The following is an 18,678-nucleotide window of genomic DNA, read 5'->3' as shown; positions in this document are numbered from 1 at the left end:
AATTGATGAAAGGACAATGCATTACATTCTTCTGAGGTAATATTTGTGTAACCTGGGAAATGGTACCATAGTTTATGGTATGCAAATGATCTCAAATATAAATCTGCAGTCCAGATCTCTTCCCCATATTCTACTGTTGTAATTTAATGGCCTTTTTGGCCGCTCCACTTAGTTTACAAATTTAATATATCCCAAACTGCACTCATTTGAGTCTTTCTTAGCTCCATCCTTTCTCCATTCTTTCCTAGTTCAGTAAATGGATACACAGTCCATCTGTTCAAGCTAAAAAACTTGGAAATCACCTTTGATTTCTACTTTTTCCTCCCGTCTAATCATTTAGCAAATCTTTTTGAAATAAGTCCCTTTTTATTCCACCGCCATTGGACTTGTCTAAGCCACCATCTTCTCTAACCTGAACTATTGCTGTAGCCTTATAACTTCGTTCCTCTACCATTCTTGCACCCCTGTAGTTATTCATAGAGCAGGTGTTCCCACTGGATTTAAGAATAACATGTGGACGCTAGCCTGTAAGAATTGTTTGTTCCCTCCATTTCTCTGCAACCTTCCTTAATGTCTTCCTAGACCATTTGCCTGTAAAGGCCCTCTTTGTCTTCCTTCAACACACTAGCCATTTTCCTTCCTGTCTTAGGGCCTTTATGCTTGCTCATTCTTCTGTTTTCCCTTTGTTAGCTCAGTTTTTAGTTTATGTGTTAGATTCTAGGTGACTTTGTAACCATTCTGTGTAAAGTGGGCAACCCCCCTTCCTATACCCTTTGGTTTCTCTTATCTGTTTATCCTATTTATTTCTTTCAATGCACACTCTCTAATTATCTGGCTTACTTTCACTCATATTTATCACATACTCTTCTGAGGGCAGGGGACCTTGTCTCATTTGTTATATCCTTAGTGCACTGACTTGCAGAGTAAAAGAATTAACATCTTAGATAATTTAGGTTAACTTACTTTTTCCCCAGAATTGAGTATGTGCAGTTGGTATTTTTATTATAGAACTGCAGTTTAACTGTTTGTGGGCTAGGAGAAATTTGTTAGGGGATTATTTATAGCCTAGTTGATTTGTTGTCAGATTATATAGAAGCTTTTTTTTCTGCCTAGACTTAAATAGTTATATGAGCTTCTAGTCTGCTTGCTAGATTAAAGACTGGCTTTGGATTTGCTATTAGCGTCCTGAAAGAACTGACTGATAAGGGCTTATTCATTATGACCTTGCCTTTAAAAATGTTCCCTAGGGGTGCCTGGCTGGCTCAGTCAGTAGGGAGTGTTGACTGTTGATCTTAGTTAGGGTTGTGAGATCGAGCCCCATGTTGGAAGTGGAGATTACTTAAAAATAAAATCTTAATATAAAAATGCTTCCTAGTTTGAACTGTTGAGTTGGAGGGATTAAAACCTAGTGAAATTGTCCCGTCAAGTTTAAAAAGATAAAACACACTTTAGGTTTCAAGGAGTAACTTTGAACCAAGTGAGCGAACAGAATTTTTGGCTCCTCATTTTCAGAAATGAGAAAGGCCATGAGAATTTATATTAACTAATTTTTTTTTTTGAAGAGGAGACATAATCTTTACTCCTCTCTTTACCTCCTCAAAGATACAAAAGGAGAGTTATGTCCACAGAGTTTGTTATTTTTGATATCACACATCTTCTCAGTGTGATCCTGATTTGGTTCTTTTAAGAAGAGCATGTTAAAGATTTCTTACAAGGCTCCTTATTTACTAAAGCTCTATAAGGATGCTAAACTTGAAGATGTTACAGTGAGTGATAAAATAATTGTTTCATGGAATATTAGCTAGGTTGAAAACTACTTGAAAAATGCATTCTCCTGATAGTCAAGATGTCTTAAGGACTTTCCATATGTAACTTAGTTGCCTTTGTTTTTCCCTCTAAGTCAACTGGTAGTTTTCAGATTTTTCACATGAATTACTCTTTGTTCTCTTCCATTAAAATGAGTCCTTATAGGGACATTGTGGAAATGGGAAAATGTGAGTGAAAATGTTTTCAAGTTAGTCCTTTAAATTAGGACCTTCAAGGACAGTTTGATGAGAGGACAGAGTCTGTTGGGGACAAAGTTGGCTTAGGTTGGTAGAAAGCAAGTTAGGACTGCGGTGGTAGTTCACACTGTCCCTTTTCTATGTGTTTGGGAGATTAAGATCTGTATTTTGTATAAGGTTTGTTATAGCTATAGGTCAAGGCAGTGCCTGACATGTGAAACTAAAACTTAACACTCAGAATTTAGAGAATTACCTAAATAGCTGTTATTAAGACTAAAATTTTGTATAAGGTAAGATTTCTACCTAATGTATTCTCAGTTATTTACAGTATGTGTGTAGGTTTAGTGGTTAAGAATTTCACCTACCGGGCGCCTGGGTGGCTCAGTCGTTAAGCATCTGCCTTCGGCTCGGTCATGATCCCAGGGTCCTAGGATCTAGTCCCACATCCGGCTCCCTGCTCGGCAGGAAGCCTGCTTCTCCCTCTCCCACTCCCCCCTGCTTGTGTTCCTGCTCTCGCTATCTCTCTCTCTGTCAAATAAATAAATAAAATCTTTAAAAAAAAAAAGAAAAGAATTTCACCTACCACTGATGAGTACTCTGACATTGGGAACTTTAAAATGTTTCACATTAAAAAAAAAATGTGTTTCACATCTATATAAAAACCTGTTTTTTTTTTTTTTTAAGATTTTTAAAAATTGGAGAGAGAGAGGTGTACGAGTGGGGGTGGGGAGGGGGGGTGGGGAGGGGGGCGGAGGGAGAGGGAGAAGCAGACTCCCCCACTGAGCTGGGAGCCTGATGCAGGGCTCCATCCCAGGACCCTGAGATCATGACCTGAGCCGAAGTCAAACACTTAACCAACTGAACCACCCAGGTGCCCCTGTATAAAAACCTGTCGTTTTGTTTTTTGAAGAAAAGATTATGCCAAAGCCCTAAAGAAATTGCCTAGTTAATTGTGTGTGTGTTTGTGTCTGTATGTTTATGTATTCAGTATATATTTTAGGCTATTGTTTTCATAATGAAAAAGTTAAGGTACTTGAATTTCCAAATCTTTCATTTCATATCAAGGATCCTGTCTCTGAGCTGTTTGTGAAATGACTAGTTCAAAGTGTTAGGCTCATTTTCTAAATTCATTTGTTGAAGCTTGTTTGCTGCTCTTCGGATGCTGCGTTTTAGGCTTACTTGACTTCAGAAAAAGATGGGTAATGTTAAAGTTAGAGGATTCAAGAAATGGTAAAGTTAAGTCAGAGTAAAGAGAATTTAAAATTACTTTGAATACATGTACCTAGTGCAAATTACAAAAAGTACAAGGGTTTTTAGAAAATAGTCACCCCCTCATGCCTATTTCCCAACTGTAGTTCTTACCTGAAGAAACCACTCTTAGTTATGTATTTTTCTGGAGAGACCTTATGTGTATATAAGCACATTATATTCTTTTTAATGTAAGTGGTAACTTGAGGTCCACCTTGCTGTACAGCTTTTTTACTTAAGGAATATCTGGGAAGGTTATTCCATATTTATATATGTAAAGCTACCCTATTTTTATATTGGTGGCTTAATGTCTACTTAACTAGATCTCTTTTGCTGTGCATTGTTTCTTTTCTTTCTTTTTTTTACTGTTAGGAACAATGCTAGTATCCTTGTAAATGTGGGGGTACATTTGTACATCCTTTTTTTTTTTAAGAGATTTTATTTGCTTATTTGTCAGAGAGAGAGAGGCCCCCACACGCAGGGGGGAGTGGCAGGGAGAGGGAGAAGCAGGCTTCCCGCTGAGCAAGGAGTCCGATGTGGGACTCGATTCCAGGACCCTGGGATCATGACCTGAGCCGAAGGCAGGTGCTTAACGGACTAAGCCACCCAGGCATCCCTGGGGTACATTCTTCTAAGTGGAATTTCTGAGTGTAATTTTGAAAGCTATGCTAAATTGCTCTCCATAGAGGTATGCCAACTTAACAGTTCTAGCACTAATGTGGTATCAGACTTTTTTCTTGGGCATTTTGCCTTTTTCTTTTGAATTAGAATGAAAATATTTCATATATAAGACCCTTTTCTGTTAGTTCTTTATATTTTTCCTTCATCTTTTAAGTTTTTTTTTCTCTTGATTTGTAGGAACATTTGATGTATGAAGGGAGGTCAACCCTTTGTATGTGCTATTTGTGACAAGTATTTCCCCCATGTTGTTTTTTTTTTTATCTTGGTTGTGAATTTTGTCATGTAGAATGCTTTTTGTGTTTATGCTTATAATTGAATATATAAATACATTTTTATCATTTGTTTTGCGTGTCATACTTAGAAAGACCTTCCTAAGATCTTATAAAGATCTTTATAAAGATTATAAAAATTTTTCCCACATTTTCTCTTTCACACAGTTAACTTTTGTCAGTAATTTTCCATCCCTTTCAGTCCTCAAATTCAGGATTTCTACTGTTCTTTGTAAATAAATCTGATGTGGAGTTTTAGCACAACTTAACCAATTATGGAATTAATTTGATATTATCATAATTTAGTCTGCTGCATTTCACATTTTGGTAGTTTGAGGATAAGCCTTACCATTAATTGCACCTTTTTTTTTTTTTTTTTTTTTTTAAACCTGTAATTGCCACTTCTGGTATCAGGAAAAATGAGCTAATCTTGCTGCCTTCTTCACTTTCTTCTTCCCTCTGTTCCATCATAATAGTACGCATTCTTGTGGAGGAGAATATTGTTTAAAGTGCTGGTTTAGAGTAGCTGCTCCATAAATGTTTATTGATGAATTATGTCATTCTGCAAACAAATATATCAGAAATGTTTCTTTATGGGAAGGAGAATTTTCGTAAGTTTATAAAGTAAAATGAAACTTGAAGATAAGTTACTTTGGTTAGTTGCTGAAGTGTATTTGGGGTGAAATGTATTTGGGGTGGTGGTGGGGTTTGGAGGTGGGAGCAGGGCAGAGCAGGAGAATGAGTTAACTTTCAGTAATTTGTGTGGGAGCACTTGAGAGATACTGATAGTGAACAAAAGAGCATGGCTTTTGAGGCAGAAGGATCTAGGGTTCTTCTTACTGTCCAGGTCTTGTCATTACTGGCTGTGTAGCTTAGGGGTAAATTACTTAATCTCTTGTGAATCTGCCCCTTTTTCAGAGAACATGTTTAAGCTGATCCCAGTATATCTTTTGTTCTTTTTTAAAGTGTATCTGTTTACCTCATTTGAACCCTTACAACTTTGGTATTTTTCTCATGGTAAATACTTCAGGTAATTTGCTTATACTTCAACATTTCTGATAATGGACTTGAGGGTGCACTTTTTTTTTTTAAAACAATTATTTGTTAACTCTGTTAGAATGTTCTAGGGGGACTACCCTCTTGAGCCTTTAAGTATCTTCGCTGTTTAGCACTTTGACCACATTGGCTGTTGAGTAAATGAGTTTATTTGAATTCAGTTTTATTCCAGTTGAGTCAAGCTTGTTTGCAGTATAATTCTTAATTAAAGTGTACCATTACCAACCCTTATAAGAAAAAGGGTCTCATAGCTGAATTAGAGAAAATTTCAGGGTGACTTAACCTACTTCAGTTTTATGAGGAAAGAGAAGCTCAATGCGTAAAAATTTGTTTATAGAGTAGGGTTTATATTTTTTGGTAGTGAAAATTAAGTCTTGAAGTTCATTTTAAGTTTCACAGCTCTTGAGTTACCTTGTGTATTTTACCTTTAGTAGTCTAGAAACTTGAGAATTAGAAGCATCCTGTTTCCAGTAATGCTTTTTTTCTCCTTAAAATTCTTTTTGGAGGGTGAACATAGCAATTTTTGTATGTAACAATTTAACAGTCACAGTTCTCTAACATTTTTTTTTTCTGGTGAGCAAAGCATGGGTAGGTTTTGAACAATTTAAGAGGTAAACTGAGGGGGCGCCTGGGTGACTCAGTTGGTTAAGCATCCCACTCTTGATTTTGGTTCAGGTCATGATCTCAGGGCCCTGGGATCAAGCCCCTCTTCAGGCTCTGCAGGGAGTCCCCTTGTGAATCTCTCCCTCTGCCCTTCCCCCCGTTTGCACTTGCACTTGGTGCACATGGTTTCTCTCTTAAATAAATAAATATTTTAAAAAAAGGGTAAACTGAGGAGGAAGAGGAAAGGGTCTAAGAAAATTCCAGGTTAAAGGAAACATGAAGATGAAACTTTTTAAAGGATGGATTTGTAATATTCTAGGTTTCTTGTTCTTGTGAAATTTATTAATGTTCTGTTATTATTTGTCTAATCTACAATTTTAGGTATATTGATAACAGAAGCTACTGGACATTGTTTCATGGTCCAGTGTAAAAAATAGTCAAGCTATAGAATATTTTCCTTTAGAGGCCATGTTCCTTAGGCAGGGATTTTTTTCTTGATGTTTATTGCAGTATTTACCATCCTTTCCTGATGATCATCACTTAAAAACAGAATTGTAGGTCCGGTTTAAGACCTGTGGAATCAGAATCTATAGGGGAGGGGCCTCTTCTACTTTTTATTAAGAAAGTCTGTAAATCAGTAGTTAATAGGTATCTCCTAAATATTAATAGAGTTTTATTATGGTATTACAGCAATGAAAACAAAATTCAATGGAACAAAATGTCATAGTATAGTTTTTAAAAGTTAAAATGTGACTCACAAAAGATTTAGGATGAACATGTGTCACAGACTGATCATTTTTTTTAAAAATGATTTTCCTTTTATAACCTGATGCGTAAAGATTATGGGCCAGTTATTGTGGTATAACGTCTCTCTAGTTGGCGTTTCTGATGTTCAGACAGGCTGTGCTTCTTTGGGTTATGCATCTTTGACTAGACTATTACAGAAGTAAAGCAGTGCTTTCTTTGCTCATTGCATTCTGTCATTTGGCGCACGATTTCAGTTTGTTCTATAACTGATGATGTTCACTTTGATCTGTTCATTAAGGATTTCCCAGGCTATTTACCTGGCTATTTCACTGCAAAATTGTAATAAGTGGTTTTGTTTTTATTTTGGGTGGTAGGAGGTACTTAAAATTGTGTAAATAACCTCCTCTTTTAATTTTTCAGTGTATGCATTTATATCTGGATTGATGGTGTTTTATTCAAGGGGTTGTAATACAGCACTCTTATTTTATTGAAATCAAAGTCACATTACATGAGGTTAACCATTTTAAAGCCTACAATTCAGTGGTATTTAGTACATTCACACTAGTGTAAAGCCACCTTTATTAAATTCCAGAACATTTTTGTCACCCAAAAAGAAAAATCTGTATCCATTTAGCAATATTCCTCATTCCTTCCTCCCTGCAATCCTTGGCAACCACCAGTCTGCTTTTCATCTCTATGGATTTACTCATGGATATTTCGTATAACTGGAATTGTGCAATATGTGACCTTTGGTCTGCCTTCTTTCACTTAGCATGTTTTTGAGGTTAATTCTTTACCATTCCTTTATAATGAATATATGTGTACATACACCACATTTTGTTTATTCATTGATGTATTGATGGACATTTGGAATACTTCCTCCTCTTGGCTGTTGTGAATAGATCTGGTATTGAACACTGGTGTGCAAATACTTGAATATCCATTTTCACTTCTTTTGGCTATATATCCATATATATATATATATATATACATGTATTTATAGTATTGCTGGGTCATATGGTATATATTTAACTTTTTAAGGAGTTACTGAACTGTTCTGCAGTGTTTGCACCAATTTACCTTCCCAGTAACAATGTACATGGGTACCAGTTTCTCCCATATTTTCATCAATACTTGATAGATATTTTTTTTCTTCTTTTTTAATGGGGGGGATGTCTTTCAAGTCCTTTGCCCATTTTAAAATTGGGATGTTTTGTCTTTGTTGTTGAGTTGAAAGAGTTCTTTATGTATTTTTTAAAAAATTTTTATTATGTTAATCACCATACATTACATATTAGTTTTTTTTTTTTTTTTTAAAGATTTTATTTGAGAGAGAAAGCACGAGCAGGGGGAGGGGCAGGGGGAGAAGCAGGCGGAGAAGCAGGCTCCCTGCTAAGCAGGGAGCCTGATGTGGGACTAGATCCCAGGACCCTGGGATCATGACTTGAGCTGAAGGCAGACGCTTAACCGACTGAGCCACCCAGGTGCCCAACATCATTAGTTTTTGATGTAGTGTTCCATGATTGATTGTTTGCATATAACACCCAGTGCTCCATTCAATACGTGCCCTCTTTAATACCCATCACCAGGCTAACCCATCCCCCACCCCCCTCCCCTCTAGAACCCTCAGTTTGTTTCTCAGAGTCCGTAGTCTCTCATGGTTCGTCTCCCCCTCCGATTTCCCCCCCTTCATTTTTCCCTTCCTGTCTTTTTTTTTTTAAACATATAATGTATTACTTGTTTCAGAGGTACAGCTCTGTGATTCATCAGTCTTACACAATTCACAGCGCTCTAGACCCTTATCAGGATATGATTTGCAAATACTTTATCCCATTCTTTTCATTCATTCATTCATCTGTCTTTTCACTTTCTAGATAATATCCTTTGCCACGGAAGTTTCGTATCTTTATGAAGGCCATTTTTTTCTATTGTTGTTTGTCTTTTTGGTGTCGTATATAAAAATCTATCGCCAAATCCAAGATCTTGAAGCTTTACCGCCATGTTTTCTTCGGATAGCTTTGTAGTTTTAGTTTTTATAGTTGTCTTTGATCCATTTTGAGTTTATTTTTGTATATTGTGTGAATAGGAGTCCATCGAATATTCGCCTGTCTTGGCACCATTTGTTGAAGAGACCATTCTTTCCCCCATTAAATGGTCTTAGTGCTTTGGTAAAAAATTAACTGGCCGCCATACATGTATGACTTTATTTCTGGACTCTCAGTTCCATCCCATTGGTTTATGTATCTGTCCTTACGCCATTGCGATTTTATTTTTGTAGCTTTGTAATAGGTTTTGAAACACAGAAATGTGAGTCTTATAACTCTGTTCTTCTCAATATTATTTTGGATGTTGGAGATCCCTTGCAGTTGCAAATGAATTTGAGAATGGCTTCTCTGTGCAAAAAAGAATGTTGGAATTTTAATAGGTAGTATGTGTATGTTACATACTTCCACTATGTGTATGTTGGTATTCTTGATGGTGTCCCACAGGTCTTTTTGTAGCTGGGGTGCAGAGGTGCAAGAGCACCTGTCTTGGGGATTCCCAAACAAACTAGGTTTACCCACTCCCTGCTGACAGAATCCAAAGGCAGAGATACGAGTAATGGTGAAACAAGAAAGGAATTTATTTCAGTGAGGCCAACGCCAGGAAGACAGTGGACTAGCATCTCAAAGATTGTCTCCAAAATGCTGAAAATACTTCCAGGTTTATATAAGGAAAATGTGCGGCAAAGATGAGTTGGGTACATGCAGGTAGGCAGTGAAGGTCAAATCGATCACTGTCTCGGAGTCATTCACTGACAGAGGTGTCTTGCTGGCTCAGGATAATCCTTACTGCCTGAGAGGGTAGTTTCTGTTCCCTTCTGGGTATGCTTTGCCCTCAGGGTCTTTCGACTGAGCCAAAAAACAAGCTTAAAAGAAGAATCTAACTAGAAAGTTGGAGGTCAAAATTAAGGGTTGACTCTTTGTAGTTTTCTTTTTTTTCCTTCCTGTTCCAGACTGATAATTTTAATTGACCTATCTTCCACTTAATCTGGTTCTTCCTTCTGTTGGCTCAGATCTTCCATTGCAGTTGTCTAGTGAAATTTTCATTTCAGTTACTGTACTTTTTGGCCCAAGAATTTGTTTGGTTCCTTTCTGTAATTCTTTTATTTTTTTATTTATTTTTATTTTTTATTTATTCATGAGAGACAGAGAGAGAAGCAGAGGGAGAAGCAGGCTCCCAAGGAGCAGGGAGCCGATGTAGGACTCGATCCCAGGACCCTGGGATCATGACCTGAGCCGAAGGCAGACGCTTAACCATCTGAGCCACCCAGGCGCCCGCTTTCTGTAATTCTTAACCTCTTTAGGGATATTCTGTTTTTTTGAGACCTTGCTCTCTGTTTCTTTTAGCTTTTTGTATTTAGGACAGTTGATGTCTGTGTTTCATCAGAGAGACTGTTTTGTAATTTTCATCCCCCCGCCGCCCCCGTTAGTGGGCCATACTTTCATATTTCTTTGAATGCTTTGTAATTTTTTTGTAGAAAATTGAGCATTTTTAATATTGTAATTTGGAGGCTGGGAACCGAATGTGTTTCCCTCCCCCCAGTCCTCAGGGTTACTTACTGCAGGTTTGTAGTTGGGTGTTTGTTTAGTGACTTTTTGAAACTATTTTTGTAAAGTCTCTCTTCTTTGTTTTGGGTAGTCTCTGAAGTCACTGTCCCTTAGCTTGTGGTCCCTTAGCTTAGTGTTTCTTGTTTTTGGTTTTTCAGATAATGTTTTAGTAAAATTTAAAAAATTAATGCAAAAATCCATGATGAACAAAATACAAAAGTTTATCATCAGGATCAGTATGTTGTCTAAAGATGACATCTTTTCACACACGGGTCAAACAAGGAACCAGCTCTTAGTGCTCACAGCACTGCTGAGACAGGTTGCAGCCTTTTAATAAGACTTACTAAAGGTTCATTACTAAAGTAATTTCAATGCAATACAGTAGCAGTTTTTTTTCTGTTGTCCATGGATAATGCTGCTCTGAGAGCTCTTCAGACAAGAGCCACTTTTACCTTTGCTGTGTTCAGCTAGTGTTTTGTTGCAGATGCATGTCTGGAGCCAAGAAGGAATAGAAATAACGGAAAGTTAAAAAGTAACTCTCCCAATCTTTGCCCATTAGGTCTGTGTTAGGGCATTTCTTCAATGATTAGCCACAGTGTTTATAACTATCTTAGTCTTCACTTCTGTTTTCTTTGACTCTAAAGAGTAATCTGAGGTGAAAGTAGAGGGTCTTCTCAGGTTTTTTTTCTTTTTTTTTTTTTAAAGCATGTGTCTTGCCCTGGCCATTTGTGTGGTTTTCTAAGCCTCCTGTTATAAGGGAGTTCTTTGCAATGTCATAATTTCCCAAAGAAAATTCTCAGCCTTTCTTTCCATGCTTTAGGTGTGCTGTTGTTTACTCAGTTATAAATCTTTGTCCCAAGGAAGAGGAGGTTCATATACCCCTTACTGTTTGGAAGAAAATGCCCTTAGCATAGCAGCTTTTCTTTCCATGTTAGGTAAAACAAAGGCGAGTACCTCTTGTCATTTCTTAGGTAGCCCCCAGACAGGTTTATACAAACATAATTCTGTGAGAATAAGTTCTACAGGGCTCCAGAACCAGAGACCTGGGTCCCGCACTGGCTTTTTGGGACCTCCATTGTGCCCCGGAGAGATGGGGGTCAAGGGCAAGTAAAAATGCTACAAAGCTTTCCTACCATTTCTGTTTTCTGTTTCTGTTTTCTGGATTTAGTGTGCTTGATTGCTGTAAGCCTTTGGCTGTTTCAGAGTTCTGACAAAGCTGATTCTGACAGATTTTGCTTTGAGTTTTGCTGTTACTGTGAAGGGGTAGGCTCTTGGAGTTCCCTCTTTCACCATTTTGTGTTAATGGCCTAAACATGTGTTTTCTTGTTTCTAATGCTCAAATTGTCCTGATTTGGCCAGTGGGAACCCATTCAAGCTGGTTTCTATGCCCTTTTGATATTTCATAATCATTATTTGGATATTTCCTTTTTGCTAAGATAAAATATTCTAGGCTTATTTTGTCATCTTCTTTCTCCAGCCCTGGGAATCAGCTATTTCTCAAAGCCCTGCTTTTGTTTAGTGGAAATCTGTTTTTAGAAGCCAAGATCCTAGGGGCGCCTGGTTGGCTCAGTCAGTTAAGCATCTGCCTTTGGTTCAGGTCATGATCCCGGGGTCCTGGGATGGAGCCCCTTGTCGGGCTCCCTGCTCAGCGGGGAGCCTGCTTCTCTCTCTCCCTCTGCCTGCGGCTCCCCCTGCTTGTGTGCGCGCGTGCGCTCTCTCTCTTAAAAAAAAAAAAAAAATAGAAGCCAAGATTCTGTGTTAAGTATGCTCATTTATTGGAGTCACTATGCTCACACCCTCTCAGTGCAGAGTTGGGAGAGGTACATATACATAAACAAACATTATCTTTGTGTGGTATATGTGAATGGAAGTATTTTAATATTATTAATATATGATTGTGTTAATCATTAATGGTACTGATGGAATATAACACTGCAAAATTCACTCTAGTTTTCACCCTTTCTGTTACTACTGGGTTCTTTCACAGTATGAAACTTAGCTTTCATTATTCTCAGTACTTACTTGATTATTTCTCCTGTATATAATCGATCTTCTGTTGTAGCCACTGCCACCACTCACATGTGGACACCCACCTCTGCCTGCTTAGCATCTTGACTCTTCTCACTAACTGCCCCTGCCACACCCCCCCCCCCCCCCGGATGCCTTCCCCACTCTTTTGGGTTCAGTGCCTCATCCCTGGCTGTCCCTGCATGGATACCCTTCCTCACCCTGCTTTGACACTGACATCCTGTGCTGGGCCACTCCCAGGTGTTGATACCCTTTCATCCCTACTCTGTCTCTTCACAGTCTGGAACCCTCTTGTGTTTCCTCATATAAATGACTTTAGTCCTGAATCAGGAAGAGGAAGACCCACTTTTTAAATGAAATCTATTAATATATTAAACTAAGCTTATATGAAAGGAGCATTTCACAGGCTTATTTTCAAGAGAACTAAAGTTGAATTTGAATAGTCATCTTTTGGTTCTTATTAGTGAAGGATTATGAGCAGTTTGGCTAAATGAAAAACAACCTTTTTAAAGGGTTGTATGTAGATAGTCTGGTAAGAAAGGGTAGTTGTCTTTTTAGAACTTTAGTAGATTCCAAGTTGAAGGTAAGTAGTAGTTACCTAAATTTTAGTGAAGAGAAGAAACAGTCTGATGTTACCTTGCCAAAGTCATCCAGCCTAGTAACTGGTTGAGTTGATTTGAATCTAGGACCATTGGACTCTGAAGCCTGTTCTTTCAGAAAAATCTGCCTTAATTAGTTAAAATGCCTTACCTATTTGTTGATGTTGCGTGTTTTTTGACGGGCTTTGTGATTTTTAAAGTTTTTGGTATCTGAAATGTAAACCATTATAAAGACAGTGTTTGATGTTCATTCTGATGAAATCAGTTTTTTTTCATTGAAAACATTTGGCACAAACTTGGTGCGTTCAGAAGTAAAAACATTATAGGAAATAGGAAATATCTTACTATTTGTGTACTTTTTGCCGGAGTGCATTTTTCAATCTGAAGAACTCTGTTTTGGATTTTTAGTTAATCAGTGATTTTTAAGTCAGGCACATGCACTTAAAAATGTACAGTATTTCATAAGGGTTTTTTCAGAACCAGTTTTTCCTGTAGGAATTTTCTTACAGTTGATGTTTTTAGACTTCAGGTATTTGTTCATGAACTGGTTGTAAATAGGTTGAGATTAGAAGTTAGGATTTTCATGCCATCAGCATTTAAAAATGTTTATTGTTTATGTTCATATGGGACCATCAGACCTTATAACGGAATCTGGTGGAAGATTCCTAATAACCTGAAATTACCGTTAATAGGACTGCTGATTTGCATCCCCCCCGCCCCGCAGTCTCCTGTAAATACCACTTGATACATACAAACATTTTTGATTAGTGTATTTCTGATATTCTTGTTTGTATTAGTCTGTGTTAAAAAACAATTCATCAGAGTAAATTTAAAGATCAAATTGATTTTATTCAGCGTTTTATGAATGGGGCAGCATCCTGTCAAATAGAAAGGAGCTCCAAGGAGCTATACAAAATGGAGACTTTTAAAGGCAGAAAGGGCCAGGGACAAGGAAAAAGTGGATTACCTCATCTTTCATTAGGAAATGGTGGAAGGGGTCTGTCAGGTGATTACCTCACTACTGCTGACCAGGAAATTCCAGACTGACCAGTTAAGATTTCATTTCTGGGAGGGTATTTTTTAAAAAAATATTTTATCTATTTATTTGAGAGAGAGTCAGTGCATGGCAGGGGGGTGGGGAGGGTGGTGCAGAGAGGGAGGAGGAGAAGCAGCAGACTCGACGGGGGGGCTGGATGGGAGGACCCTGGGATCATGACCTGAGCCTAAGGCAGATGCTTAACTATCTGAGCCACCCGTGTGCCCCTTTTTCTGGGAGGGTCTTAAAGTGTAATCAGGTTAGGTATTAAGTCTTGGTTTGTTAATGCAGGGCTTAGGAGAGGAGAGGTCACTCAGTTTTGGGCCTTTTATTTCTTTTAACATTTGCTAGGGAAGCCATAACAAAATACTGCAAACTGAGTGGGTTAAATTGATTTTGTCATAGTTTTGGAAGCTCAGATTCCAAGATCAAGATGTCAGCATGGTTGGTTTCCTCTGAGACCTCTCTCCTTGGCTTGCAGATGGCCACCCTCTTGCTGCCTCTTCACATGGTCTCTTTTTGTGCAGCCTTGGTGTCTCAATGTGTCCCAATTTCCTCCTCTTACAAGGACACAGGGTTGGAATGGGGCCCACCCTAACAACCTCATTTAAGTTAATCTCATTAAGCCTTTATCTACTATTAATGGTTCTGTTCAGAGTTGGGGGCTTGCAACTTGGACATAGTGGGAGGGGCACAATTCAGCTCCTAATATTACACAGGGAAAGGAAGATAGAATGAATTTGGATGGCACTAAGTGTAGTTAAAAGAAATTGATAGGGTGGCACTTTTGAAAGTTTAATTTGGCTTTATACAGGTAAGGGGGTAAAATTTCTTTCTTCTGTCCTTCTAGGTTCCCTGGCTTGGGGCCCTGTAAATTAGACTGACAAAAGAAAGATTAACAAGAGAAAACAAATAGATGTTTATTAGAGTGTGCTCCTACCTCCGAGTAACTCAGGGGTGGTTAGAATTTGCCAACTCTTTACCTAATTCCATGGTGAGCGGGGGAAGGGCACTTAATGGAAAAACATAACTTTTTGGAAAGATAGGTAAATGGGCCCTTAGGAGAATAGATGGGAGAAATGATAGTTTGTGGCAATGTCTGGGTGTGGTGCTGATTTTGTGTGTGTGTCTGTAGGGAAGAGTTGCTCCAGGGGAGGGGACTGATAAATTCTTTTTGGAGGCTCTGCTTTTAGAAAGATAAGGTATTGCAAGAATTAAAATGCCTTCAGCTCAAAACTATTCTTATGTTAAAGTAGCATATTTTGGGGTGCCCTATCATGATTCCTTCTCACTTGTGTAAATGCCTTAATATTAGCTAATAGTGTTCTTTACCTTTTTTGAGAATGTGAAAACTTTTGCCATTAGCTATTCATACTTTATTTTTTAAAACTAAATTTAAATTAAAAATTCTAAAGACATTGCAAAAAATGAATAGGTAATATTATTGGTTTGTGTCCTAGGGATTGTTTTTAGTATATAACTTATCACTTGACTATTTAAAATGATAAGCTTTATTTATTTCAGATTGTCTGCAATTTCTTTTTTTTTTTTTTGTACACACAACGGGTTTTCATTCCCATTTAGTTATTGAAATTGTAATTTTAGGGCTTTTCAACAAAAGCTTACTGGAAAAGTAACATCCTATTATATACATCACAAAGCAGCTTAGTATGTAGCTTCATGTAAGAATAGATAATGGAAATCCTTTACTCATCCAGAAACACTTTAGTTTGCATTTTAATTTCTGAAGACTTCAAAATGTAGTATAAGATGGTAATAGAATTAGAGCTTAGAGTGCCTGAATTTTTATGTAGTTTATTTTGATTAGGTGCACTTTTATATTTGTTTCACAAATGTATTACTGGCATTGGTTGTCTCAGGGTACTCAGATTGTATCAAGGTTTTTCAGCCGTCAGCTCATGGCCATTTAAACATTTTCATTACTCTGGTGAGTTACCATTTGTACATTTTCATTACCCTGGTGAGTTACCATTTGTATCCATTTCTTGTGTCTGGCCACTCTTAACTTTTTTTTTTTCTTCAAAAAGATTTGATTTATTTATATATCAGAGACAGCACAGGCAGAGGGAGAAGCAGGTTCCTCGCCGAGCAAGGAGCCCCATGCGGGACTTGATCCCAGGACTCTGGGATCGTGACCTGAGCTGAAGGTGGCCGCTTCACGGACTGAGCCACCCAGACGTCCCTACTTTTAACCTTTTGTTAAATAGATCTCTACGGTTTGAGATAGTAAAAATAGAATATTTTATAATATTTGAGAATTTTTCTTAAAGTATTTTAGCAAGTTGGTATGACGTTAAAGGATTCTGTCATAGAAACAATATTTGAAAGAATTTCGAAAAGGGAAGATTAACAATGGTATTGATTTTGTTTTTTAAAATTTCACTTTTGAGATTATGCAGTTGTAAATATAAAACATTTGTTATTAGTAAACTCAGACATTGTGATGCACAGAAAATTTGATTCCTTCATTGAGTGATATGATAGTCTTAAGCTTTGTATTGAAATGAGTACAGTTGCCCAGTTGGCTTCTGCCTTATTTAAAAAAAAAACAAAAACTGAATTTGCTGTTTAGATTGGGCTGGCAACTTGAAACTTTTATTGATGCAGTCCATAGAGGCTCCCAAAAAGTTAAATGCAGAATGCAGAAAAGCACTAGTGTCTAAAATATTTGGTACTTATTGTGATGATTGTAATTAAAAAACAAACAACAAACCTTTTCATTGTGAATATTTTCAAACATATATATAACTAGAGAAAAGAGTATTTACACACCTCCTTGTACTATCATTTATAAACATACGTGCAACCTTTTTTCAGTTATCCCCATTTAGCACTATTAGGTTTTTATTTTTTTAAAAATTTTTATTCTGTTAATCACCATACATTACATTGTTAGTTTTTGATGTAGTGTTCCATGATTCATTGTTTGTGCGTAACACCCAGTGCTCCATAGCATTATCTGGTTTTTAAAACAGATTCCAGATATGTCAGTGTAATTGTAAAGACTTCAGTCTTTTATTTACCACCATCACACTACATTGTCACATCTAAAATGAGTAATAATTTCTTAATGTCATTTAGTGTTCCGTTCATGTTTAAATTTTTGATTGTTTCCTAATTTTCATTTTTTTAAAGGTTGGTTGGTTTGAGTAAGGATCTGTGTAAGGCCCACATGTGTTAGATCTGCATGTTGAAAGCCATTTATTTGTTGGGGGGAAAAACCGGTCATTTCACCTGTCGAGTATCCTGTGATCTGGATTTGCTGGATTATTTCCCTCAGATTTCCTTTAATTTGTTTCTCTGTGTTGAACTTCGTGAAAGTTAGGTCAGATTTCAGATTCCATCTGGGGTGGGGGTGAGAATACATTATAGATGGTGTAATGTGCATCCTAGTTTGTCACATTTAGAGACACTTGATGTGTGGGATTAGACCATTGTAATTTAAAAAAAAAAATAAGGTTTCCTGAGATTATTTATAGTGAAATTGGTCAATATTAAGTATTCAATTTGATTTTTGACAGATTTGTACATTTGTATAACCACAATCAGGATAAAACCCCCATTACCTCAAGAATAACCTTCCCTTTGCAGTCATACCCCTACCCCACAAGCCCTCTCCCCCCATCCACTCCAGTGATCTAGTTTCTGTTATATTTTTGCCTATTTTAGAATTTCATTATAATTGGAATCTTAGAGTAGTAAAATCATTGTCACTTAGAAGAGAGAGAGCATAAGAAGATAATTTTGGCAAGGAGCTCCAGGTCTAATTTCCTTCCATTTTTATATGACAGGGACTTGCCATGAGGTGTTGAAGCCTTGTTTCACTGAGTTGGAGAGACTGGACCTAAATGGCGCAGCATGACTTTGCTCCAGCCTGGCTTAATTTTCCTACTCCACCATCATCAACAAAGGTACTCTTTGCATTTCTTTCTTTGTGTCTGCTTCTCATTTCTTCTTGTACGCAAATGTAGTTGAAACGTGAAGCCTTAATATTTTTGTGGAAAAAATGTTCTTGTATTACTATCTAAGTTATTTCATACGGAATCTGTTAGTTTTTATTATTTAAAAAGTCAGTTTTCCATCACCATACTGTACCATTTACTTCAGTTGTCTTTTGTACTAATCAGAGGTCCACACATTTTAACTCAAACCCATTAGATACATTGTGTCTTACCTTTATCTGTACTATTCCTTAGATAATAACTTGCTTTACTTACTGTTCTGTAGGTAATACTTTAAAAGAAAAATCTGAGGCTTTTGAGGTCTTTGCTTATACCCAGAAGATTTCTTTTTTAGACAAATAAGACTTTGAATGGCACATCACTAAAATTTCAGGAGTGATGAAAACTTTGCAACATTGTTACATATTAGGCCTCAGTGATCTTAAGAAATGTTCATTTTACTTAAAAATCACAACAGTAGTTTGTATAAGACTTGCTAGGCATTGCAGTTGTCTTCCACTTAAAGACTTCGTAAGAGAGACCTTGGAATTGGTTAGAACCAGTCTAACTGGCTTAATAGCTGTCTTTGACTTTGTTTTTTCCATAGTGCAAAGGAATCAAGGGGGAGAGTTTCAATCATCTGTTTGCCTGTTAATCATGCTCTATCATGCTAAGGCGTTCATCTAGGAACTTTTGGGGTACAGGCAGTTCTTAAAAAAACAAGTTTATTAAAAGCAACTCTTACGGGAACAATTTTTATAATTTGGAAGTCCTTCCCCAGTAAGGACTTGTCAGATCATAATAGATTGACCCAAATTTTGGCCTGTAATTTTGTACAGATGGATTCTCTGCAAGG

General features: G+C 37.2%; 1 protein-coding gene across 3 annotated transcripts in view; it reads left to right on the top strand.

The window, feature by feature from the left end:
- GPBP1 (GC-rich promoter binding protein 1) overlaps nucleotides 1-18,678 on the top strand; it is a 69,943-nt gene that overhangs the window by 12,381 nt on the left and 38,884 nt on the right. For 2 of the 3 annotated variants that reach the window (XM_036065667.2, XM_036065668.2), the window contains exon 3: nucleotides 17,673-17,792. In XM_036065667.2, coding sequence (XP_035921560.1) covers nucleotides 17,730-17,792 — 63 coding nt within the window. In that variant the 5' untranslated portion in view covers nucleotides 17,673-17,729. Of the gene's footprint in view, nucleotides 1-9,015; nucleotides 9,027-17,672; nucleotides 17,793-18,678 lie in introns of those variants that run through there. The other variant, XM_078067310.1, reaches the window with a different exon arrangement.

Source organism: Halichoerus grypus, chromosome 2 (genome assembly GCF_964656455.1).
Source record: "Halichoerus grypus chromosome 2, mHalGry1.hap1.1, whole genome shotgun sequence".
In the NCBI taxonomy this organism is placed as follows: domain Eukaryota; kingdom Metazoa; phylum Chordata; class Mammalia; order Carnivora; family Phocidae; genus Halichoerus; species Halichoerus grypus.
Note: the sequence above shows the minus strand (reverse complement) of the source record. Positions and strands in the feature narration are given on the sequence as shown.